At 35.6% G+C, this 27,550-nt stretch overlaps 1 protein-coding gene across 4 annotated transcripts; it reads left to right on the plus strand.

The window, feature by feature from the left end:
- The first annotated feature begins 3,058 nt into the window (after window positions 1-3,058).
- On the plus strand, window positions 3,059-20,163 carry KLRK1 (killer cell lectin like receptor K1). 4 transcript variants are annotated; one of them, XM_021921879.2, is made up of 9 exons: window positions 3,059-3,219; window positions 4,286-4,390; window positions 6,208-6,315; window positions 13,031-13,123; window positions 13,342-13,377; window positions 14,184-14,335; window positions 15,488-15,591; window positions 16,411-16,430; window positions 19,572-19,686. In XM_021921879.2, the coding sequence occupies exons 2-9, from the start codon at window positions 4,351-4,353 to the stop codon at window positions 19,574-19,576; spliced, it is 558 nt and encodes a 185-aa protein (XP_021777571.2). In that variant the 5' UTR covers window positions 3,059-3,219; window positions 4,286-4,350; the 3' UTR covers window positions 19,577-19,686.
- The last annotated feature ends 7,387 nt before the right edge of the window (window positions 20,164-27,550 follow it).

The following is a 27,550-nucleotide window of genomic DNA, read 5'->3' on the forward strand; positions in this document are numbered from 1 at the left end:
AGTTGGGTCCAAAAAATCATTTAATCATTCCTGGTTTAGGAAGCTGTGCCAGAAAATATTAATTAATTGCCAAGATGATGACCTGTTTTTCCCCAAAGTATACATTCATGATTTATGGAATCTCTGCCTTGAATTCATATGATTACAATACACCAGTTGATATTATATGTCAGTACGTAGCCCAGTAATACCTAGCTGAATGCAAAATAGGTTCTGAAAATATATATATATATATTTCTTAAAATGTTTGCAGACTTTTTTACTTTTTCATTAGTCATCGTTTCACTTCTGCTTCAATATGCCCATGCATGTCCTGATAACATTGGCTGCACCATGGTAGTGTGGCCATAGGTGCCCTTGCATATCCAAAGACTCAGCTCTGTTTCTTCCACTCCCTTTTATTTTCTTTATTGTCCATGTGAATTTTAAAAATTTGTCCTTTTTGACATGTCTTTTGTCAATTCAAACACATTTACCAAAAGGTCAAGATTACAAAATTTTTGCTTGGCAATAACCACACATTTTAGGCTTTCATATTTGGACAAGTGTCCAGTAAACACCTCAGACCACATCCAGTTTTAGTGTCCCAGCTTGAAGCAAGCAACCTGCCAAGAGCTCTGTTTCTCACCACAAACTTGCACTGCATGTTAAGTCTTTCCTGTGTACCAGAAGAGAAGGATTTTCTGAGACCACAGTGCAAGTTAGCTTACTGATCAAAAAGGCTAGTTGATTATTGGCTCTTCTCAACTAATGAACGTAATTAAAGAGCTTATTGTGGTGATGGATGTTCTCAAATAACTTGAGCTCAGGCTGTTTGCAAAATATTGTAACTTTTCTTCTAACAATAGTTTTTAAAAGTTATATAAATACGTCTATATGAAGTTTGTTCAGGTACTTTTATAGTCAAATTATTCTTTCTGCATAAATTCATTTGTGTGGGTTTTATTTCGTTTATTAGAAAATATTATCTCTGAAAGCTATGCTATGTCCTTTTGCAATTCCACGTAGCATAAACCAGTACAAATGCCCAGCAAATCCCCAACAAGTTTACCATGATGACTATAGCAAAGTGAGTATATGTTCAACATTGAGAAATAAATTGGAGTTTTAACATACTATTTCTTTATCTAAGTAATTGTTTTAACTCAACATACAGGACTTATTTTAGAATTTTCTTCTTTGAGGATCCTTTCCACACTCTGTCAGTTGGTTTAGGGTTCTTTATATATGACAATATAACTCTCCTGGTGCTTAGCTTTATCATGGTATTTATTTCAAAAAACTTCTTTTAGGCATGTTTTGTGACTTCCTTGTTGGCTGTAAATTGACATTTGAACTAAATGAAATAGTAGGATATACAAATGTTCTTTTTTATCCTATTCCTATCCCCTTTTCTCAATTCTGTATTTAAGAGACAAATAATCTCTATTCAATTGAAAACTACATACATAAAAATAACTCTTCAGGAAACTGTGATTCAAGTTTTCCCCATAAAAAGCCAGCATTTAAACATTTATTCGTTTCCTTTCAAAAACCAAATATTTGTTAAAATGTGGTTGTAAGAAAATATCAGCCCAAATTTCCTCTATATAGATCTATTTTTACTATATAAAATAGTTAATAGAAAATGCTGATTAGCTGAAAAGAATCTTGGTATGTCAGAAAATAATATATTTTCTTCAACTTGTTTTATATTTACCTATCCTGTTTAATTTTGAATTTGTTTTGTACTTTTTCATTTTCTATCACCTAAACTAAAAAGTAATTTCCAGCTGGGTGTGGTGGCTCACGCCTGTAATCTCAGCACTTTGGGAGGCCGAGGCAGGAGGATCACCTGAGGTTAGGAGTTCGAGACCAGCCTGACTAACATGGCGAAACCTCGTCTCTACTCGAAATACAAAAATTAGCCAAGTGTGGTGACACATGCCTGTAATCCCAGTTACTCTGGAGGCTGAGACAGGAGAATTGCTTGAACCCAGGAGGCAGAGGTTGCAGTGAACCGAGATCTCCCATTGCACTCCAGCCTGGACAACAAGAGCGAAACTCCGTCTTTAAAAAAAAAAAAAAAGTAATTTCCATGTGGGCAAAAACCTTCTTTTGGATTGTTTACTTTGACATTCTCAAGACCTAGAAAAGGGTGTAGCAAATAGTATTTGCTAAATAAAAAAAAAAGTTGAATAAATTTATTGTCCAACTTTAACACATTACCACATGAAAGTTGTTTTTGAGATTAATAACTTTGGTTATTGTTAAAATTGTATAATGTGTTCATCTTATATTACTTTATATGATGTCTTATGTTAGTATTTTAAATTAATAAATAAATAAAATATATATTTAGCTAATCTTGTTCATTGGCATCAATTCATATATTCACTTATTTTTATGTATACTGGGGTATATATTTAAGTTTCTAATTCTTCTGCATATGATGTCTATATGACAGAGATGCAATTTCATGTTTTTATATTAAAATTTAACAATTCCCAGAACTAAGTTTTTTTTAACTTAAAGGCCAGTGTGATAGTAACCAAGGACTAATTATTGAATAGAAGCTAATTTCCCACTTTATCTGCAATGTTACCTTATATTTTTTAATCTATGTACATGACTTTTTCTTGTCTGTATTTTTTCCCTTCTCAATTTGTCTATCTATGTCCCACATGCCACTTTGCCTTTATTAATATGGTTTTAACATAGGTCTTACTATCTAATAAAACAAGGCTCCCACGTTTTCTTCATCTTCAATAGTGATTTTCCTAGTCTTGACTTTTGCAATTTAATGTATATTTAGAATTCTGCTTTGTAAGTCCCACAACAAAATCTGAGGTATTAACTGGAACTGAATTGAATCTTTAAAATATTTAGGATTAAATGGCATCATTTAAAATCATCATTTTCAAATCCTAAAATGTTATTAAAAATAATGGCAAAACTAAAATTACTTTTGCACCAACTGAACATTTATCCAACCATGGGTGGTCTTACCTCTTTTACCAAATTAACAATATTTCTATAGTGATAAGGCGGAAGTACTGTGGTTTATGTTTTTCCACAGGAAGATGAGATTATAACATTTGTCACACCTTTCTCAAAGATAGAATTTCACTGAGTATCTCCACTTTCAATTCTAGATCAGGAACTGAGAACATATCTAAATTTTCTAGTTTTATAGAAGACTTTTATCCACAAGAATCAAGATCTTCCCTCTCTGAGCAGGTGTGTGTATGTGTGTATGTGTGTGTGTTTATTATTCAACATATGAGAAACTATATTTCGACCTCAAAAAAATAAAAATATTTACACTGTAAGGTAATTCTAATTGTTTCTTAGATGCTTGAATAGAACTCCTGAGGATACAGAATACTTATCATTTCTGATGTATATTCTATCACTGTATCTGATGATAGGGAATTAGTATATACCTATTAAAGAATTAGAAGTTGTAATATTACTATAAGAAGAAGCTTTGTCTCTAAGCAAAACTAGAAAAAATTGAATCTTTACCTTTAGGATTAGAAGAATTGAGTTTCAATTTGAATTCTCAAATTTTTGAGTTTTCTGATGTTGTAAGGGGCACTTACCTTTGATACACATCTTTACATGCAAGGTGAAACAAGTTATATCTGTGCTTTCCAACTATCATAATCAAATATGAAATAGCTTTTATTTTTAAAGTCTAAGCACTATGCATATTAGTTTTTTTTTCTGGAAGCTCTGCTGTGCATTGCTAAGATGTTACTAAATAAACATGTGAGATTAGTTTTATTAATGATGATGGTGATGAGAATTTGTTGTTGATGATGATGATACGGGCACGTTGGATGAAAATGCACTAGAAAAGGACATTCAATAAAAGTGCATAAAACTTACCTGAGTTTAGCTAGCAGAAAGAAAACTAAATTATTGCCAGATAAAATAAACAACTATAAACACTTGGTCTTAGCTAAAAGGCCAAGAAGCAATAAATAACTATAAACAGAAAACTGTGTGTGCTGTTATCTAATATCAGTAATGTAAAATATTTGTGTTAAATATCTCAATGTAGGTGAATTAATATATTCATTATATTGTTATGACATTTTGAAGTAATTGGCGATTATTTTACAACCAAGAGATATGTATACAATTATTTTTGCCTGGCTTTATGTGAATTGTCATTTCTATTCTTTTCTTAGAGGCATGCACGGGGGAAACTTCCTGCATTTTACTTTTCTATTCAAAATATTTTCTCTCACCACAGGAAAGAGAACAAAAAACAAATGCTCAATTTTATTTTATTCAGGAATCCTTTGTGCTTTGAAGACTTCAGATTCCTCTCTGAGGTAGACGTGCACTTACAATTATTTGATGGGGTGGATTCGTGGTCGGAGGCCTCGACACAACTTGGGTATGTTTTCACCACATAAGTGTGTAGTTTTGTTTGTATACAATTTTAAGATACCAAGAATTTTATACAAGCATATAAGGCATAGGCAAGCAATTTACTCTGATTCTTTTCATGTTCTATTTATGCTGATTTCATGTTACGTCCGTATTATATGTGAAATCAAGTCTTCCAAAACTTAAAAACTTTTTTTCCCTTTATTTTATTAACTATATTATGGTAAAGTCACAATTTGGGCCAGCTTGAAATAATGAAACAGATGTGGAGTCATACTTGAATTTTACTCAAACTTTTACCGCTCTCTAGATTTGAAATGGGGTCAATCTGCAACCTCTATGTAGTTTAGTTTAGTTTCTTTTTCTATCAAATACAGGCATGAAACATTCCATATTGATCTTAGTAGATTTGTGTAATATTCAAATCAAGTGACATGTATTTTAAAGCCCTTTTTATCCTAAAGGTGTTTATACATTTATAACTTATTCACAGTTGGTAACATTATATTAAATAAGCTTTATGATTTTGGCCATCTCTAATATTCAGTTTCTTCATCCATAAAGTGATACCTACTCTCTTTACTCCATATGTAAAATAACTGAGTTAGATATTACATGTGCAAACAATGTCTAAGTCTAATTTTAGCTATAAAAGATAATTCATATTATCATTTAATTTATAAAAGGCTTTTGTACAACAAACCCCCATGACATGAGTTTACATATGTAACAAACCTTTGCATACAACCCTGAACCGAAAATAAAAGTTTTAAAAAAAGCTTTTAAGAAAATATTAATCATCAGTAAATAATTAATATTTCAAGAGAGCAAAATGATTCTTTCAGTATTTTGTTCAGAGGCAAGATTATCTGTCTTTGTTCTAAAGGGTTAGATCCTACTATTTTAGCCTATGTATGTCCTTCATTATAAAGAAAATTAGACGGCTAGGCATAGTGGCTCATGCCTGTAATCCCAGAACTTTGGGAGGCTGAGGCAGGTGGATCACCTGAGCTCAGGAGTTCGAGACCAGCCTGGCCAATATGATGAACCCCCGTCTGTACTAAAAATAAAAAAATTAGCCAGGTATGGTGGCACAAGCCTGTAATCCCAGCTACTCAGGAGGCTGAGGCAGGAGAATCGCTTGAATCCAGGAGGTGGAGGTTGCAATGAGCCAGGATCGCACCACTGCATTCCAGCCTAGGCTACAAGAGCGAAACTCTATCTCAAAAAATAAAAAATAATAAATAAATAAATAAATAAAAGAAAATTAGACACACTAGTATTTACTAAAAGCTTACTAAATGATTGATGTTATTGATGTTAAGTTCCTTATATTTTTATTTCATTTTTAAAATACCCATACTGGGTTGTAATAGTATCCTTTTCTTTTTTATTTCTTTCTTCTTTTGCAAGTTAGGAAACTGGGATGCAAAAGCTAGATTATTTATGAAGTTATATTAAGTTTGTATATGTGGATAGGTGATTTAAATACATGTCTTTCTCCAACATGTCTTTTCACTATACCAAGTCCCTTTCTGGTAATGTTAGATTTCATTATACATTATGATTTAACTAATTTTAATAGTTAAAATTAGTTAGGATTTGCTGAGGGTACTTTGCATGGCATAAATGTAATTTTATTTATATAGTAAAGTGTAAACATAATAATGTAGTAATATAAAATGAAAGTAAATTCATGTTGTACTTTAAAAAGGATTGTCATGAGAAGTACATAGATGGAAATGGCAAGTGGAATTTTTAAAATGTATGCACCAAATAGCAGAAAGGCCATAACTCATATAAGCCTGAATTCTTTCTCTCTAGAGATGAGTGAATTTCATAATTATAAGTTGGGTCTAGCAAAGAGTGATTTTTCAACACGATGCCAAAAGCAAAGATGTCCAGTAATCAAAAGCAAATGTAGAGAAAACGGTAAGTCCTATGTTCCATTTGTCTACTCTCAGTATATTCAAATGAATCTTGGAAACTATGTGATTAAATCAATGACAATCATTCAGTTTACTTTATCTTCATCAGGAAAGCAGGAATACCCCCATGAACTCTAATATAATATTAAAATATATAATAAAATTATGGTATTGAAAGCTATTGAGTTTAGAATATTTTCATGGCCTAGAAAATGATGAGTTTATTTATCATGATAATATAATTGAGGCAGGAATTTCTAAGAGATTACTGAAAAGAAAACTAAATAGAAATGAAAAACAGAAAAGATATTTTAAAAATCCTCCAGAGATATGTTCCTAAATATTATAGAAGTGATAGCTAGATTATTATTTATACAATTGTTTCTGACTGCAGTGAAGAAGATGTACTCTCCAATGTCTTTTTTCAAAGCAGAATATTATTGATAATAGACCTTTATATAGTTTGTATGAAAAGCAAAACAACAGGTGACCCCTCAATTTTGATTAAAAACTAAGAAACAAATTATTAACGAATAGCATCACTTTACAAGAATTAATTTAAGGAATGCAAAGTGCTATATGTAAAAATTCCTTTTTGGACTAAAATATTCAATTGTTACAAAATTTTAAACCCACATGCCTTTTCACTCAGCAATTATCATTGTGGGAATTTATCCCAGAGAGGGACTCAAAAATATGCACAGATGGGTATGAAATGTATCATTATTTCTAATAGCAACACCTAAGAAACAAATTAAATATCCACTGGAAAAAAAATTCAAAGTCTGTCAAAAATTAGATTCTGTCCAGAGTTGTCAGTGAAATACAATGCAGCTATTTATAAATTTGGTATCCTTAAACGCCATGAGAACTAATCACCAGGATATTGTCTTAGGTTAAAAAATAAAAATAAAAATTCATAGGATATTTTGTATATTATAGTTTCTTTAAAATGTATTTTTAATATGTAGCTAAGGGGAATGGTAATTTTTATTTATTTCTAGTTGGCATGTAATAATTATACATATTTAAGGGATACAGTGATATTTCCATACAACTATACAATGTCTAATGACCAAATCAAGGTAATTAGCATATCCATCACCTCAAACATTTATCAGTTCTTTGTGTTGGGAACATTCAAAACCTCTTCTAGCTATCTGAAAATATACAATAAATTACTCTTAACTGTACACTCCCTACAGTGCTGTAGGAACACTAGAAAAAGCCCGCATGTAGCTGTAATTATGTATCCATTAACCTCTCTCAATCTTCTCCTCCTCACTATTCTTTCTAGCCTTAAATAACCACAATTCTACTCTCTAATTCTGTGAGCTAAAAGTTTGGATCTCCTACATATGAGTGAGAATACGCAGTATTTATCTTTCTATGCCTTATTTACTTTACTTAACATTATGTACTTCTGACGCATCCATGTTGGTGCAAATAATAGGATTTCATTCTTTTCATTCTTTTTTTATGACTGAATGGTATTACTCTGTGTGTGTGTGTGTACACACATTTTGTTTAGCCATTCATCTGTTAATGGACACAGGTTGATTCCATATCTTGGCTATTGTGAATAATGCTGCAATAGATATGGGGCTGCAGACATTATTTCAATATACTGATTTCTATTTTTGGTTTTTTAAGGAACCTCCATACTGTTTCCATAATGGCTATACTAATTTACATTCCCACCAACATTATATAAACATTAGCCTTTCCCTGCATCTTCACTGTCATTTGTTATTTTTTGTTTTTTTAAATAATAGCTATTCTAACTTAGGGTGAGATGATACTCATTGTAGTTTTGATTTTCATCTTATTGATGATGAATGATGTTGAACTTTCAAAAAATATATCCATGGCTATTTGTTTATCTTCTCAGAAATATCTATTCAGATCCTTTTCTCATTTTCAAATCAGTTTTTGTTGTTGATGATGCTGTTGAGTTGTTTGAATTCCTTGTATATTCTGGATATTGTTCTCTTGTCAGAGGAATAATTTGCAAGTATTTTCTCTCATTCTACAAGTTGTCTCTTCACTCTGTCACTTGTTTCCTATGCAGTAAAGAAGTGTTTTAGTTTGATACAGCCTCATTTGTTTCTTTTTGCTTTTGTTGCCTGTACTTTTGAAGTCTTACTCATAAAATCTTTGCCTAGACTCATGTCCTGTGGTGTTTCTCTTATCTCTTCTAGTAGTTTTGTAGATTCAGTTCTTACCTTTAAGTCATTAATCCATTTTGAGTTGATTTTTGTATATAGTGTGAGATGAGGGTCTAATTTCATTCCTCTGTGTGGATATCCAGTTTTTTCAGCTCCATTTATTGAAGTGCCTGTCCTTTCCCAGTGTATGTTATTGGTGCCTTTCTGGAAAAATCAGTTGGCTGTAAATAGATGGATTTATTCCTGCATTGTCTATTCTGTTTTATTGGTCTAAATGTCTAGTTTTATGTCAATGCCATACTGTTTAAGTTATTATAGTTCTGTAGTATATATTGAAATCAGGTAATGTGATGCCACCAGTTTTCTTCATTTTTGTTCAAGATTGCTTTGACTATTCAGTCTTTTGTGGTACCATACAAATTTTAGGATATTTTTTCTATTTCTGTAGAGAATGTTATTAGTATTGTGATAGGAATTGCATTGAATCTATAGATTGCTTTGAGTCATATAATTACTTTAACAATATTCTTTCAGTCTATGAACATCAGATGTCTTTCCATGTTTTTGCATCCTCTCTGGTTTCATTAATCAGTATTTTATAGTTTTCATTGTAGAGATCTTCCACTTGTGTGATTAAATTTATTTCAGGGTATTTTATTATTTGTAGGTATAAATGGAATTGACTTCTTGATTTCTTTTTCAGCCAGTTTGTTGCTGCTGTATAGAAACACTACTGATTTTTGTATGTAGATTTTTGTATCCTGAAACTTTACTGAATTTGTTTATTTGTTCAAAGGCATTTTGTTTGATTTTCATGTATCTGTGCAGTTTCCAAAGTTCCTCTTGTTATCAATTTCTAGTTTTATTCCATTGTTGTCAGAAAATTTACTTGATATAATATTGAATTTTGAAAATGTGTTGAGACTTATCACCTAGCATATGGTCTATCCTGATGAATGTTCCATATGATGATAATAAGAATATGTGTTTTGCAGCAGTTGGATGAAATGTTCTGTACATTTAGTAAGGTTCATTAGGTCTATATTATAGTTTTACTTGAATGTTTCTTTGCTAATTTTCTCTCTGAACGATCTGTCCATTGCTTAAAATGTGTGGTTGAACTCCTCTACCCTTATTGTATTAGTCTATTTCTCCCTTCAGATCTATTAATATTTACTTAATATATCTGAGTGCTGCAGTATTGGGTGCATATGTATACTTATAAATACAATATTATATTGCTGAAATGACCCATTTGTCATTACATAATGGTCTTCTTTGACTCTTTTTTACTCTTTTTGACTTAAAGTCTACTTTATCTAAGTATAGCTATGCCTTCTCTTTACTGGTTTTCATTTTCATGGAATATCTGTTTTCATCCTATACTGTCAGTCTATGTGTGTTTTTACGAGCAAAGTGAGTTTCTTGAACGCAATATATTGTTCAGTTTTGTTGTCTTTTACTTGGAGAATTTAGCCCCCTTGCATTTAATATTATTATTGGTAAGTAAAAACTTACTATTGCCATTTTGTTCCTTGTTTTCTAGTAGTTTTGTAAGTCTTCCTTTCTTCCTGTCTTCCTTTGTGATTAAGTTGCTTTCTCTGGCAGTGTATTTTAATTCCTTGATTTTCATTTTAGTGTATCTATTATAGGTTTTTGTTTTGTCGTTACCATGAGACTTACAAGGACATCTTATAACTATAGCAATTATTTTATACTGATGACAACTTAACTTTGATCATGAAGAAAAGAAAAACAAAACAAAAAAACCCCTAAACAACTCTACACTTTAACTCCATCTCCTCTCACATATTGACTTATGTTTGCATGGATTTACATCATTTTATATTGACTATCTCTTAACAAATTATAATTACTTTTATTTTGATAGAGTTGTCTTTTGATCTTTAGAAGATCTGTGTGGTTGAGGCACCACAATTGCAGTATTAGAATATTCTGAATTTGTCTGTGTACTTACTTTTATCAGTGAGTTTTATACCTTCAAATCTTTTCTTATTGCACATTTATGTTCTTTTTTTCTGACTGAAAAAACTCTCTTTAGCATGTCATGTAAGACAGGTCTAGTGGGAATAAATTCACTCAACTTTTGTTTGCCTGAGAAATATTTTTTCTCTCCGTCATGTTGATAGTTTTGTTGGGTACAGTATCTCAGTTGGTGTTTTTTTTTCCTCGGGTCTTTGAGTATGTCACCCCACTTCCTCTTGGCCTATAAAGTTTCTGCTAAGAAGTCTGCTAACAGATGTGTTAAAGCTTCTTTATATTTATTTTGCTTTTTAAATTTTGCTTCCTTTAAAATTCTGACTTTATCTCAAGCTTTGAACATTTAAATTTTATATGCCTTGTGGTAATCTTATTTGGGTTGAATCTGCTTGCTAATCTTTGACCTTCCTCTATGTGGTTATTCATATCTTTCTCTGGGTTTGGTAAGTTTTCTGTTTGTCCACAGCTTCCCAGACCAGTGCTGTGCCAGGGCTTGCCCAAGGGCCATGGTTGCTATGGCCTGCAACCACTGAAATTTTCCTGAGACCCAAGGCCACTTTAGTCAGCTGGTGATAAAATGGGCTGAGACTAAGGTTCCTCCTGCCTAAGCAGTGGATTCCTCTCTGGCCCATGTGGGTCAAAATGCTGCCCGTATGAGCACTGGTGTGGAATCAAAGGCCGTGGGGTCTCTGTCTTTTGCTGTGTTCCAATGTGGTGGGGCCAGGTCTAAGTTCCAACACAAAGTCCCACACTCTTATTTCCATTTACTGAGCAGGCAGTTTCTCTCCAAGCACTGCAGTATCTGGGTTTGGAAGAGGGGTGTTTAGGCAAGGCAAGATGGTCTTTTCTTACCTCTTTAATGTGTTTTTTCTTGTTATCATGCCAAAATCAGGGTACTGTGATAGCTCACCTAATTTCTTGAATTCTTTTGAAGGTACTTTCTTGCATGGATAGTTATTTAGTTTGATGTTGCTGTGAGAAGATAATAGCTAAAGGGTTCTTCACAGCCAGCTTGCTCTTCTGTCATTTTCTTCATTGTTCTCCGGTATACCTGTTGTTTCACCTACCCATTGATTTTTTTTCTCCTCTATCATTATCTATCTTTGTGGTTTGGTGGTTCTCTGCAGTAATAAGATTTGATTCCTTTCTCTTTCTTATTTGTGTATCTGCTCTACCAGTTTTATACTTCTGTGCATTTTTATGGTGATAGATATTGTCCTTTTGCTTCCAGATATAGGACTCCCTTAAGCATCTCTTGTGGGGCTAGTCTAGTGGTGATGAATTCCCTCAGTTTTTGCTTTTCTGGAAGAATATGTCTCCTTTATTTCTGAAGGATAGCTTTGCTTAATACAGTATTCTTATTTGGCAGAGGTCTTTTTTTTTTTTTTTTTTTTTTTTTTGGCGTTTTGAATTTATCATCCCATGCTCTTCTGGCCTGCTGCTGGAGAAAGTGAGATTGCTGGCCGTGGTGGCCGTGGGCCCCAAGCAAGTGGCTCTGGGAATCTGGGGTGCACATGCATGACTCTGTCTATGCTGAGGACAGACTCTCTACTTGGCTGCATCACCTGTTCCCTGGACAAAGGGCTCTGTATGGGCTTGACGCAAGGGTCACGACTACACCATTGATTGGGATCACCTGGTGTTGCTATGCTGCAGTCCTCTAGGTGGATTTGGTGGAATGTCAGCAGGGTCCCAGGGATGTGAAGATGCAGAAGCTATTGGGCCCCAAAGATGTGAAGATAAAGGAACTATTAGGCCCCAGGGCAGAGTGTACTTTCGTGGTGGCTACACTCTCAAAATGGTGCAGTGCTGCTGCAGCCTGTGTTCCAGAGAAGAGGAGGGACTCCAGTGTGAACTCCCACCCTGAAATAATGCAGTGATGTGGATTCCAGTCAACTCCCTATACTGGACTCAGGGATTGTGAGGAATGTGGAGCTCTCCTATAGCTAGGAGAGCAGGTATTTATAATGGGAATGTGGACCCCTGGGGAGCTCCTGCTTACCTTTTCTCCTCAATGGAGAGTCCCTCTTGGCTCTAAGCTGATCCATGTCACCTGCTTCTCTTCCCTTTCTATACTATCGCCCTGAGCATCTGTGCCTCAGAGAGACTTGGTCACTTTCTTGCTGAATTCCAGCCTTCTCCCTTCAACACTCTATTCAACGTGTGGTTATCTACTTGTTGTTTTGGTCCCTTGTGGAAGTGAGTGCTGGGTGCCTGCAGTTAGCCATCTTGATGATGCTTCCTCCTTCTTTGTTTATGTTTATTATTGTATCTGCATAAAAATAATAAATCATAAGCATAATTTACTCTAGGGATGACTGGGGAACTTGTAGAGAAGTATAGAAGGAAATATTACATTGTTGTACTCTAGTTTTTGATCATTTACAAAATATTTATGCTCTGTTCTGGGAAAAATAATTAAGGCAGAAAAAGGATCAATACTACCTTCTCATTAAAAAAAGAAAAAAGCCTCTAATATTTATATTAAATACAAAGATACCCAAACCCTTTATGCTTCTTTTTCTGATCTGTCTCTTTTTTCTTTGACAGCATCTCCACTTTTTTTCTGCTGTTTCATTGCTGTAGCTATGGGAATCCGTTTCATTATTATGGTAACAATATGGAGTGCCGTATTCCTAAATTGTAAGTGATAACAGAGAAGTAGATTGCAACATTGTTAATTTAACAATTGTAATGTATTACTTTTGTTAGTATTCAGAAACACAGAAACATAAACTAGAAATATTAAATGTATCTTTGTCATATTTTTGCTATTAGTCCAGAAATGTGTAAACTATATTTGCTTATAGTATAAATTACTAACAATACAAACTTTTTAATACTTATGGTTATTTTAATAGCATTATTCAACCAAGAAGTTCAAATTCCCTTGACTGGTAAGTGAATTTTTTAAATGTTTTAGAACATATATTATATGTATCTACCTACACTATTGTGTAGGCATGTATTCAATGATGTAAGAAAAGGAAAAATTAAATAATTAATTCTAGTCTGTAATACACTATGGCTTCTGTTTTCCTTTTAACAATGAGGGAATACTTGTAAAAGTAGAGGATTCTTAGGTTTGATATCTTTCTCTCTCTCTCTCTCTTTCTCTCCAATACTTGTAAAAAATAGAGGCTACTTAGGTGTGGTTTGACATCTTTCTCTCTCTCTCTTTTTTTTTTTTTTTTTGAGATGGGGTCTCACTCTGTCACCCAGGCTGGAGTGCAGTGGGTTGATCTCAGCACAGTGCAACCTCTACCTCCTGGTTTCAAGTGATTCTCATGCCTCAGCCTCCCAAGTACTTGGGACTGCAACCTCCACCTCCTGGGCTCGAGCAATTCTCGTGCCTCAGCTTCCCAAGTAGTTGGGACTGCAGGCATGCACCACCACACCGGCTAATTTTTGTATTTTTAGTAGAGGCAGGTTTTCACCATGTTGGCCAGGCTGGTATCAAACTTCTAACCTCAAGTGAGTCGCCTGCCTTGGCCTCCCAAAGTGCTAGGATTACAGGCATGAGACACCACGCCCAGCCTGGCATCTCTCTATGAATATGTAGAGATATGCCTTTGGTTATGACTATGATAATTTAATAATCTGAAATTTTAGAGTTGGAGTGAAAAAGACATTTAATTTGTATAGATAAAATCTGCTATAATGTTCAGATGTGTAGAATTAATAATATATTCTGCTTTTCTAGAAAGTTACTGTGGCCCATGTCCTAAAAACTGGATATGTTATAAAAATAACTGCTACCAGTTTTTTAATGAGAGTAAAAACTGGTATGAGAGCCAGGCTTCTTGTATGTCTCAAAATGCCAGCCTTCTGAAAGTATACAGCAAAGAGGACCAGGTTGAGTATTTATTTTAATTTCCCATCCTATATTTAATCCTAACATCTGAGGCAAATCATTGGAATATGAACCTGGAACATATAAGGGACACTATGACTTGGTTATTCTAATACCAACCCTAAATCTTTCTTCATTGAAAATAACAAAGCATAGAAATTGCAGGTATCAGACACATGAAAAAATGCTCGTCATCACTGGCCATCAGAGAAATGCAAATCAAAACCACAATGAGATACCAACTCACACCAGTTAGAATGGCAATCATTAAAAAGTCAGGAAACAACAAGTGCTGGAGAGGATGTGGAGAAATAGGAACACTTTTACACTGTTGGTGGGATTGTAAACTAGTTGAATCATTGTGGAAAACAGTATGGCGATTCCTCAAGGATCTAGAACTAGAAATACCATATGACCCAGCCATCGGATTACTGGGTATATACCCAAAGGATTCTAAATCATGCTGCTATAAAGACACATGCACACGTATGTTCATTGCGGCACTATTCACAATAGTAAAGACTTGGAATCAACATTCCACTGATGGAATGTTGGAATGTCCATCAGTGACAGACTGGATTAAGAAAATGTGGCACATATACACCATGGAATACTATGCAGCCATAAAAAAGGATGAGTTCGTGTCCTTTGTAGGGACATGGATGCAGCTGGAAACCATCATTCTCAGCAAACTATCACAAGAACAGAAAACCAAATACCGCATGTTCTCACTCATAGGTGGGAACTGAACAATGAGATCCTTTAGACACAGGAAGGGGAACATCACACACCGGGGCCTATTATGGGGAGGGGGCAGTGGGGAGGAATGGCATTGGGAGTTATAACTGATGTAAATGACGAGTTGATGGGTGCTGATGAGTTGATGGGTGCAGCACACCAACATGGCACATGTATACACGTGTAACAAACCTGCACGTTGTGCATATGTACCCTAGAACTTAAAGTATAATTAAAAAAAAAAAAAGAAAGAAATTGCAGGTATCATGTATGTGTGCTCAGATGGGAATTATGCTAGTTGGGGGGCAGAATGCATGTTTTTACAAGTGTGAGAACAGATGAAATGGCTATGGTCTTGCGTTTACTAAAATTATGAACACTGATTTTACTTACAGTGTATTTGTGATTTCAAACAGGATTTACTTAAACTGGTGAAGTCATATCACTGGATGGGATTAGTACACATTCCAACAAATGGATCTTGGCAGTGGGAAGATGGCTCCATTCTCTCACCCAACCTGTAAGTCTTTGACCCAATGGGTCTCTAGTTTTGAATTTTTTTCCTAAGCTTTCCCTGTAATAATTCTAATCACTCATTTCACATAATCCCAAGACATTTGCACGTTCTAATAGATTTACTAAAAAGTGCTTAGGCCCTAAATTTAGGAGAAAGTTGTATTCATTGTAGAGTAGCCAACACAAATACTAGTAAGTAATATAAATTGTTTAGTATATGGTAAGTACTATGCAAGGCAGGTCTAATATTATGTTCGTTTTACAGATAAAGAGACAGAAGCAGAGAGGTTAAGTATCACATACATTTCTTTCTGAATTTATTACCAGACATGTTGAGATATAATTAACATAATAAATTGCACATATATAAAGTACACAATTTAACAAGTCTCAAGAAATATATATATATATATACTCATGAAACCATTAAGAACATCAAGATAATTAACCTGGAAAACATTCTCTAGGCATGCACCTTTGTGATTTCTCCTCTGTGTCCCTACGTACTTACCTCTTTCTCTTTCCAGTCAATCAGTTTTCTGCCACTTTAGTTTGCAATTCATAGAATTTAATATAAATGAAGTCCTACAATATGTATCATTTGCAAAGTCTTATTTTCACTTAGAAAAGTTGTCTTGAGATTCAGCCATCTCATTGCATGAGTAAAGAGTTAATTACCTTTTATCTCTTCATTTATTGATGTATATTTAGGTAATTCCCAGTTATTGATCATTACAAATAATGCTACTTGCTAATAATATTTGTGTACAAGTATTTGTATCATATTAACAAAGTCTTTCTTTTCCTTAATATAAACACCTAGAAACAAAATGGCTGAATCATGTAAGTATATATTTAACCTTTTTAAAAGTGCCACACTGTTATCCAAAGTGGTGGTGATATTTTACAAATTTTACTTTCTACCTATCTGTATGTAAGAGAAAATCTGAGAGAGAAGTTGCTTCATATCCTAGTCAACACTTGCTTTGATTAGCCTCTTAAATTTTATACTGGTTGGGCGCAGTGGCTTACGCCTATAATCCCAGCACTTTGGGAGGCCGGGGCAGGCAGATCACCTGAGGTTGTGAGTTTGAGACCAACCTGGCCAATGTAGTGAAACGCTGTCTCTACTAAAAATACAAAAATTAGCTGGACGAGGTGGCAGGCACCTGTAATCCCAGCTAGTCAGGAGGCTGAGGCAGGAGAATCGCTTGAAGCTGGGAGGTGGAGGTTGCAGTGAGCCGAGATTGCACCACTGCACTCCAGCCTCAGTGATAGAGCGAGACCCTATCTCATAAATAAATAAATAAATAAGTAAATTTTAGACACACTAAATGATGTGTTTTGGTATATGAGTGTAGTTTTAACTTGTATTTTACTAATGCAATGATGTTAAGTAGCATTTTTTTGTGCTTATTTGCCATTGAGGTAAAAATTTTCTTCTCACTGGTTTCTGCTTTGATCTTTATTATTTACTGTCTTCTTATAGTAGGTTAAATTTGCTTTTTTAGTTTCTTATATTGAAAGCTGATATGTTGATTTGAAACTTTTTTTCTAATAAAAGTTATACTATTAATACGTGAGATGATTTGGCAACATCCCCACATATTTTAAGATACTATTTTTTAATTTCCATTCAGTTAAAAATAGTTTCTAAATTGTCTTTTGCATTCTTTGATTCATTGATTTTTAACATGTGTCATTTAGTTTTCAACATTTGTGAATTTTTCAGACATATTTTTATTGTTGATTTCTAATTTAATTTCAATTTTATTAGAGAATTATTTTGTATAGTAAGTCTGGCACTTTTTTAAAGTGTTCTTTTCATTGATTTTCAAATTTACTTTGCTACTTTAATGATTAATTGACAATGATCAATGCACAACCTTTTACTCTCATGTATTCTTTTCAACTTTCCCCTTGTGTTTATTGTAGCAAGAACTCGTTACCTTCCTTCCTCATTATCTGTTTATAATTTGGAAGCCCCAGTATACCTTAGAATTGATACACAACATCCTCATTTATGTATGGTTTGCAAGTTTATTTTTAACAGAAAAAACATTGATTCTCTAAAAAAAAAATAAGAGTTTGTATCATATTTTCTCAATATTTTCCTATCTACAAGGACAAAACTTTCTTTCAGAAGCAAAACGACTGGCATACTAACTTTCTGTTTATGCATGTAGTAATTATTTGTTGACTGCTACACAATTTCCAGGAAGTATGCAGAGAAAACTACAGAGATGAGTAGAATAAAACTCATTTAGGAGCTTCAAACTCTAGTCAGAGATGTAGTTGTAAGCAAATAATCCAATGTTGTTAGGTACTCTGGCAGAAGTGTGATGAAAGTAGTATGAAAAAACACACACAGAAATTGAAGGAACACACGGACAAAGTGATATTGAAAAGAACGAGGCCGAGTGGAGTGGCTCATGCCTGTAATCCCAGCACTTTGGGAGGCCAAGGCAGGGAGACTACCTGAGGTTAGGAGTTCAAGACCAGCTTGGCCAACATGGCGAAACCTATCTCTACTGAAAACACAAAAAATAGCCAGTTGTGGTGGCAGGCACCTGTAATCCCAGCTACTCACGAGGCTGAGGTAGGAGAATTGCTTGAACCCAGGAGGCGGAGGTTGCAGTGAGATGAGGTTGTGCCACTGCACTCCAGGCTGGCTACAAGAGCAAAACACTGTCAAGAAGAAGGAAGGAAGGAAGGAAGGAAGGAAGGAAGGAAGGAAGGAAGGAAAGAAGGAAGGAAGGAAGGAAGGAAAGAAGGAAGGAAGGGAGGGAGGGAGGAGGGAGGAAGGAGGAAGGAAGGAAGGGAGGGAGGGAAAGAAAGGGACTCTAATGTAGACTGAACCTAGTAAGAGCAGTTATTAAAAAATCTAGTCTGGAGCCGGGTGCAGTGGCTCACACCTGTAGTCCCAGCACTTTGGGAGGCCAAGGTGGGTGAATTGCTTTAGGTCAGGAGTTCATGCCCAGCCTGGCCAATATCGTGAAACCCCATCTCTACTAGAAATACAAAAATTAGCTGGATGTGATGGCACATACCTGTAATCTCAGCTACTCAGGAAACTGAGACAGGACAATCACTTGAACTTGGGAGGCAGAGTTTGCAGTGAACCAAGATTAAACCAGTGCACTCCAGCCTCAGCAGTGGAGCAAGATTCTGTCTTAAAAAACAAGCAAACAAACAAACAACAAAGCAAAAACTCTTTAAAAATAGTTTTCTTCCTACAGTGGTCGATTGTTCAATTATAGAACAGAGGTCATTACATTGTCCTTTTAAATAGGATAGCATGAGACCATAATATTTCTATTTTTTGTCAGTTTTACATTGAAGTGACATCCTCACTCTTTCTTGAGCTTTCTATTTCCCATCTCTTATGAAAGAAAACAAGTTATTATTAATCATGTAATTCCAAAAGATTAAAGATGCCAGAGTAAAACACATATATAGATATAGAAATCTCTACATGAAATGCCTAAACACATGCACGCATGCATACAAACACACACACTTATATACACTTGTGAATGTGTGTATGTATTAGAAGATTTGAAGTTTTATTTTCATTTCCTTACCAAGTAAAATTGCATATATCTGAAGAATATGTTTTATTTTTCCACAAAACACAGTATGAAATTCTAAATTGAATTCTGAATTGATTTCTCACTTAAATATTTGTTTTAAAATAAACATTTTAAAGTTTTCATTTAACTTGGGTATACATATGAACAGATTTTATACTTCAGAATTGACTAGTTTCCAATGTATGATAAAAAGAGTGGCACATTATTTACAATTTTTACTTTTATTATCTGAGTTGGCTATATTTTGTTTATAAATTAGGACTAGGCATGGTCCTAAAATATCCTAAAATGGTATTAAGTTCCTATATTTGAAGTTCAATAGGTATGATTCATTTTTATTTTCCTGCATTAATTGAATCATGTTTGTAATTTTTAATTGTCTCTCCTCTAGACTAACAATAATTGAAATGCAGAAGGGAGACTGTGCACTCTATGCCTCAAGCTTTAAAGGCTACATAGAAAACTGTTCGATTCCAAATACATACATCTGCATGCAGAGGACTGTGTAAAGATGATCAACCATCTCCATAAAAGCCAGGAACAGAGAAGGGATTACACCAGCGGAAACACTGCCAACTGAGACTAAAGGAAACAAACAAAACGGGACAAAATGACCAACGACTGTCAGATTTCTTAGAGTCCACAGGACCAGACCATAGAACAATTTCACTGCAAACATGCATGATTCTCCAGGACAAAGAAAGAGAGATCCCAAAGGCAATTCAGATGTCCCCAAGGCTGCCTCTCCCACCATAAGCCCAGAGTGGATGGGCTGGAGGAGGGGTGCTGTTTTAATTTCTAAAGGTAGGACCAACACCCGCGGGATCAGTGAAGGGCGAGAAGCCCAGCAGATCCCTGAGAGTGCAACCCCCACCTCCACAGGAAATTGCCTTATGGGCAGGGCCATAGCAGAGAGACACAGCATGGGCAGTGCCTTCCCTGCCTCTGGGGATCATGCTGCCACTTTTAATGGGTCCTCTACCGCCCCCAGCCCCTCTGGGTTGGATTAGTGGTCGGTCCCTGGGAGGTGATCAAGCTCCTCTTCATCCCTATGGCACGGGCTTTCCTGCCTTGGGCCTTTACTCCTTACCGCAGTTCCTAAGTGCTGGTATTGTCCTGCAGCCCCGTCCGGTTGCACTGCCAGGCAGGGTGCCAGCACATGGGGAGAGCCGGTCTCCATCCGAGTGAAGCTCACCTGCAGCACACCTTGCATGCCGGGTCTCCCCTGGCCCTGGGGCTCTAGAACTGCAGGCAAAGGGGACAGTAAATCTGTCATCTCCAATCCCGGGTGACCCCCAGAAATGTAGTGCGATAGATAAGAAATCAGAGAGACCAAGGGGTTGAGGAGGATATTTATTATTTAGGTGCACTGGACCAGTCAGATTAACATCCAAACGACTGAGCCCTGAACAAAGAGTCAAGTTACCTTGTAATCATTTCGTGGGTGGGAGAAGATTTGTGCAGGGGGAAGCATATTACAGAAACAAGAAACAAAGACGTTATTCAATTGAGACGTGCATCACATCATTTCTTACTTTTCAAGGAAAAGCATATTTTGCGACTTGAGTTTATCTGTCTAGTGACCTTGCAGCTGCACAGCTAGAGAAACGGGTCTTCACAATGCCTGGGAAAGGGAGAGATAAGACTCACTAGCTACAGAAAAACAGGCAGCTAATTGTTAAAGGACTCCAACTCTTTCTCTTCCTCAGGGGGAATTGGGTTTTCTTACATACAACTGAGTTTTTGCTTACACATTTTAAAATTTATTTTGATTCCTGTTCCATGCCAACCACCTATACTGCTGTTTTCCCCTCTCCTTCCCCTTCCGCTAGGGGAGGGACCCGCAGCAGTGGAGCTATTCTTTCTTCCCCCAAGAAGAAAGGAAAGGGGGATTCTGAATATTTCTTACTACCAGAGATTTGTGTGAGGTTCAACCCTACCCCACACACACACACATGGGGATTCCTCGCCTCTTTCTGAGGTTCAACACCCCCTATGGGGATTTCTCACCTATTTTTAACCTCCAAGACATCCTGACTAAGGAATACTTTACCACCCCTGCGGTTTCTCTCTCTTTGGTATGTCCTAACTAAGGAATGCTTTACTGTCCTGAGGCATGTTTAACCTGGTCCCCGGCGGTTTGTTTGTCCAGAGTCGACGACCGTTGGCGGAACTTTGTTGACTTCCTTCTGCCCGTTCCTGCCGCAAGACGGGCGCGCGCAAGTGCTTTTCCTTTTCTTCCTCCCAGCCGCCTGAGAGTCCGCTTTATATTCTTCATACCAGGTGGGTCTCTAATTGCACTCCTGAGGGCCTCCTTTCTGCCGAGGAGCTGCCAAGCCCCCCATGAGTGAGACTGAGACTCACAAACAACCCCTTGAAGAGAATGTCTCCGTCACCCCAAGCCTCCCAAGTTCCCAACCCCACGCAGAATACAGAGCCCCCGGTAAGAGTAACAGCACTTGAACATAAATTGTCTGTTTAAAGGCTTATTTTACTTCCTGCAGGGGCAGCAGCACTTCAGTTTTGCCACGAGTGTACACCGAGCGAAGGAGACAGGGTCATTTATAACCTGTCGCATCCACCCTACTGCTGTATCCGGTTTCCATTGGCTGGAACAGGACCTCGCATTCTGTATTTGTCCCGATTGGCTAGCAACTTAGAACTTTTTAAAAGAGGCAAAGGTAGAGGAGAACAAAGGAAGGAGGAAGTAACTTGTGGAATGCTGAGAAAGGTAAAAACACTTTTAAATAAGGAAGAGGAACAGGCTGTGACCTAACGCTTGCTTGGACCAGTATGAGCACGCCAGGGGCAAATATTTAGGAGCACAGGTCTTTGAATAAATTTTGCTTCTAAGAGAAGTTACTATTTATTCCTAATTAGATAGGGAGGAAAGTCTTTGAAGAGCAACCTCTACTTTGCTTTTTACAGAATAAATGCAGGTGAAAAGAACATAAACTTTGCCAGGGGTAGAATGTTATGGACAGAATGTTTCTGTTTCCCTGAAATTCATATTTGAAATCCTAACTCCCAATGGTATGGTATTAGGAGGGGGCCTTTGGGAAGTATTTTAGGTGTGAAAGTTGATTATAAGAATTGAGTAATTCTGTTTTTATGTCTACTTCTTCTTTGTCTAGCATCAGGATTGCAATCCTTTTCTTATTGCTACCAATTTGTCTTGTAAATCTTTGTTCATTATTTTACTGTGGTATACTATTACCTCTCACAGTTCAACTGTTTCATACCAACTTTTTTTTTTTTTGGCATTTGTGTTCTTATTTTTATGATTGTGTTAGAGTGTCTAATTCAATTTGCGGCATTTATTGCACTTTTCATCTGCTTAGTGATTGTTTCCTTTTTTGAGTGAGTGGCTTTTCATAAGAAAAATATTTTATTTATATTATTTGAACTTTTGAGGTTTCATATAAATATGGTTTGATTTTTCCTATTCCTGTTTCGTGGACAAGGATCCTAGTTAGAGAGCTCCCTCTTCTGTCAGTTCTGTCCTATTCAGCATAGCGTCTTCTATGGGTGGTGGTGATGATGGGAGTAGGAAGGGCAAATGATAGTAATGTCTTTTTTCTCTTTCCTTTCTGCAGGATTCTTAAGTTCCTCAAATTACTTATTTACTTTGATAGTCATATTTGTAAGAAGTATCACCCCTTCTTTATTTTCCACTTCTCTCCCAGAAACCATTGCTTTCCTTTCCAAGTTTCCCACTTCTGGTCTTGCGTTTCAAGCCTTTTCCCAGTACTATGAACTACCAAGTCCCAAATTGTGTTAAGTACTCTGACATTTATTGTTGAAGTTTTATCTTTCAGGGTTTATTGTATCTGTGATTCATTTATGTCCTCTAGTCTTCTCTTCTGAGTATGTTAAAGACTAATCTCCCTACCCTCCACTGCAGGTGTTCAGAGGTGGGCAGGAGCAAGTGTTCTTCTGCAATTATTTTTCTCTATTTATAGGTAATTTGAAGGTTGTGGTACTCTATGTCTCCTAGAGATGTTGGAAAAGTAAGGTATTATGTGGTTTTATTTGCTTTTCTTATTGATTTTATGAGTTTGGGGGAGAGATGGGAGATATTTGGGATTAGGAAACCGTCTCTGCAATGTGAGAAACTGAAGATTTACCACTGTTATTTGTTAAAGTGCCCTTTCTCTTAGATCCTTACTCTGAAATCTATTTCATACTTTAAACCAGTCAAAGGCTGTATGGAAGACTTATTATAAGCTCTCAATAAATAAGAATTCTAAAGTATTAACCTCAGGTGACTGTGTTCTTAATGTACATGCGTACTTTCTTGTAGCCTGTCTATGTAATTTATTTAGTGTTGTAACAAACAGCTGTCACCTATGTTGGCTGAAAAAAATGCAAGTCTAACCATTTTCATGACGGAGCAATTAAAACCATGTATGAAAAAATATTACATTGGATTTTACAATATATGTGCATCATAGCTAGAAACACTTCTAAGAATCGAGAAAACCTCAGTTGGTGAGTAGAAAATATCAGAAAGCCTACTTAGTACTATATGGGATTGTGTTATCATAGCTCCCACAGGATGTTTGATGGCGTTGTGTACAGTAGTATTTGTTCTCTCCATCATGAGATAACTCCAGCCACAGTGTTTTCCATTTATGCATGGTAATGTTTTGTCCATTTAAGATGCAATTACATTTCATTGTATTGTATTCCAATTTAGAAATACAGCAAATGTTTATATATATATAAAATTTAAAAATATACATATACATACACATAAATTATAAATATGTATCTTATTTTTATATATGTAAATTATTTAAAACATGGTGGAGTAAAATTAGCAAGATGACAGAGTGGGAAGCCCTGGTCTCTTTTCTCTCTACAAACACACCAATTCAACTAAAAATTCATAGACAAATTTTCTTTGTGAGAAATTAAGAAAACAGTTGAGATGTTCCAATGCTGTTGGTGAAACTACTCATGTTGAAGCTTTAGCGAAATCTAAGGCACACTCCTTCCCTAATTCTTACCCCCAGCACAGTGCCAAAAAAGCAGGAAAAAAATCCCCAGCTCCAAGCTTTGCTCTTGGTTAATAAATGATGGATGGCATGTCCAATTCCCCAATTTTTTCAGGGGCTACTCGTAAGATTGGCTTCTCTCTAGCCTGTCTCAGTGTACCGATAGAACCAAGCATAGCCTGGCTGCCTGGGACCAGCAAGAACATAGGTGGTGGGGTGAGCTGGCAGTTTCATAGCACTGTAGTTCCTCTCCTTGGATCAACATGAGTGAGTGGACCAAAGCCTTCAGCTCTCAGCTTCTCCTTGGGGGAAAAAGTTGAACTAAACATCTGATAATCCGTATTTTCTGGAGATTGCCTGAGGAGCTAGCTCTGTTTATCTCAGAGCACTCAGAGGACCTGGGATATTCTAGGTGCCTGGGATCTACTAAGAAAAAAAGAAAACCAGTTGGACTAGCATGAAGGTTGAAGAAGACTGCAAAAATCCTTTGCAAATAATAACTAAAAGACAACAAAAAATGCCTTTACTGATATTATAAAAAATAGACTTTAAGTCAAAAACTGTCACAAGAAAAAAAAAGAAGGACATTACATAATGTTAGAGGAGTCAGTTCACTATTAGAGGATATAACAATTTTAAACATATATGCACCCAGGAAATGAAAAGATGATCTACAGAATGGGAGAAAATAATTGCAAATCATATATCAGAAAAGGAGTCAATATCCAAAATATATAAAGAACTCCTACAACTCAATATAAAAAAAACAAGTAACCCAATTAAAAAATGTACCAAAGACTTGAATGGTCATTTCTCCATTAAAAAACATACAAAGGGTCAATGGGTATATGAAATGATGCTCAATATCACTAATCATCAGGGAAATGCAAATTATAAGCAACAAATATCATCTTTCACTTATAAGGATGGTTATTATCAAACAAACAAAAGACAAGTGTTGGGAAGTATGTAGGGTAATCAGGCCCCTTGAACACTTTGGTGGGAATGAAAAATTGTGCTGCTTCTGTGGAAAACAGGATGGTGATTTCTCAAAAAAATAAAAATAGAACTACCATATGATCCACCAATCCCCCTTCCGGGTAATTATGCAAAAGAATTGAAATAAGAATCTCAAAGAAATATTAGTATACTACTGTCCATTGTTATACTAGTCACAGTAGCCAACATGTACAAACAAATACAATAGAATATTATCCAGCCTTAAAAATGAAATCCTGCAATATGTAACAATGTAGATGAAACTTGAGGACATTATGCTAAATGAAGTAAGCGAGTCACAGGATAAATACTATATGATTCCACTTATGTGAAATATCTAAAGTGGTCAAGCTTATAAAATCAGAGAATAGAACGGTGGTTGCCAGCAATGGAGAGAGGAAAAAATGTGACGTTGTTAATCAGAAGGCATAAAGCCTAAATTATGCAAGATGAATAAATTATAGAGATCTACTACACAACATTTTACCTATTGTTAATAATACTGCACGGTAGACTTGAAAATTTGTTAAGACGGTAGATCTTGTGTTTACCTCAATAAAATTAAATTTTAAAAAATTAGCAAATAGATGCAAAGATACGTAAAAAAGATAACATGAACAACTGAGGTTTATAGCTGAGAAATAAAAACTATCTGATTTCAATCGAGGCAGAATAAAACATTTAATAAAAGCGTATGTCATATGTACTCCTTATAAAAATTATCATCAGACTAGGAATAGGGGGGAACTTTCTCAACCTAGTAAAGGTCATTTATGAAAATCCTACAGCTAAAATCAAGTGTAAAGATAAAAAAGTGAATATTCATCCTCTAAGATCAATAGCAAACCAAGGGTGTTTACTCACCACTTGTATTCAACTTTGTGTTGAATGTTCTGGCCACTGTGACAAGGCTATAAAAAGAATTAAAGGCACACAGTTTTCAAAAGAAACAGGTAAAACTGTCTTTATTCATCTATGCAGATAATACAATGAAATCTACAGAAATGCTGCTAGGATAAGTGAGTTTAGGCAGGTTGAACAATAAAAGATACACTGAGAATCAACTGTGTAAAGGAATATATATATATACTTACAATTTTAAAAATAAAAAACTTGAAATTAGAAAATAAAATGTGTAATAGCATTAAAAACAATAGACTACTTTGGGGAAATCTCATAAAAACATAAAAGGCTTGAATATTAAAAACTACAAAACATTACTGAGTATAATTTAAGTATATTGAGACGATGGACTAGGTAAAGAAAATGTGGTACGTATACACCATGAAATACTATGCAGACATGAAAAAGAACAAAATCATGTCCTTTGCAGCAACATGGATGGAACTAGAGGCCATTATCCTAAGCAAATCAACGGAAGAAAAGAAAACCAAAAACCACATGTTCTCCCTTATAAGTGGGAGCTAAACATGGAGTACACAGGCACACAAAAAAAGGAAACAATAGACACTGAGGCCTACTTGAGGGTGGAGAGTGGGAGAAGGATGAGGATTGAAAAACTGCCTGTCAGGTACTATGCCGATTACCAGGATGACAAAATTATCTGTACCACCAAACCACTGCAACATGCAATGTACTCATATAAGAAGCCTACACATGTACCCCTGAACCTAAAGCAAAAGCCAGAAGGAAAAAATTAAGCATATTGAAGTACAAGAAACATACTTTATTCAAGGATCAGAAGACTCTCAGAAATAAAAAGGAATTGGCTGGACATGGTGGCTCATGCCTGTAATCCCAACACTTTGGGAGGCCAAGGCAGGTGGGTCGCTTGAGGTCAGGAGTTCAAGACAAGACTGGTCAACATGGTGAAACCCCGTCTCTACTAAAAATACAAAAATTAGCTGGGCGTTGTGGTGGGCATCTGTAATCCCAACTACCAGGGAGGTTGAGGCACGAGAATCACTTGAACCTGGGTGGTGGAGATTGCAGTGAGCCGAGATCGCACCACCGCCCTCTAACCTGGGTGACAGAGCAAGAGTCAGTCTCAAAAAAAAAAAAAAAAAAAAAAGAGAGAAAGAAAAGGGAATTAACTATTGATACATGTATCAACATAGATGAGTATAAAAACTGTTATGCTGAATGAAAAATCCTGACAACAGATGTACATATTATATGACTCTATATACAACGTAGAAAGGCAAATCTATAGTAACAGAATACAGTACAATACTCATCTGTGAGGGAAGGAGCAGATTTTTTATATATAGGGAAAAGGATACTTTTGAGGGTAGTATGTGTTTCATATATTGCTGAGGTGATGGTTTCACAGATGCATAGATATGGAAATACATCAAATGTCATACTTTAAGCATATAAACTTTATTGTATCTCAATTATACTGCAACAG

The sequence above is a fragment of the Papio anubis genome, chromosome 9, assembly GCF_008728515.1.
Source record: "Papio anubis isolate 15944 chromosome 9, Panubis1.0, whole genome shotgun sequence".
In the NCBI taxonomy this organism is placed as follows: domain Eukaryota; kingdom Metazoa; phylum Chordata; class Mammalia; order Primates; family Cercopithecidae; genus Papio; species Papio anubis.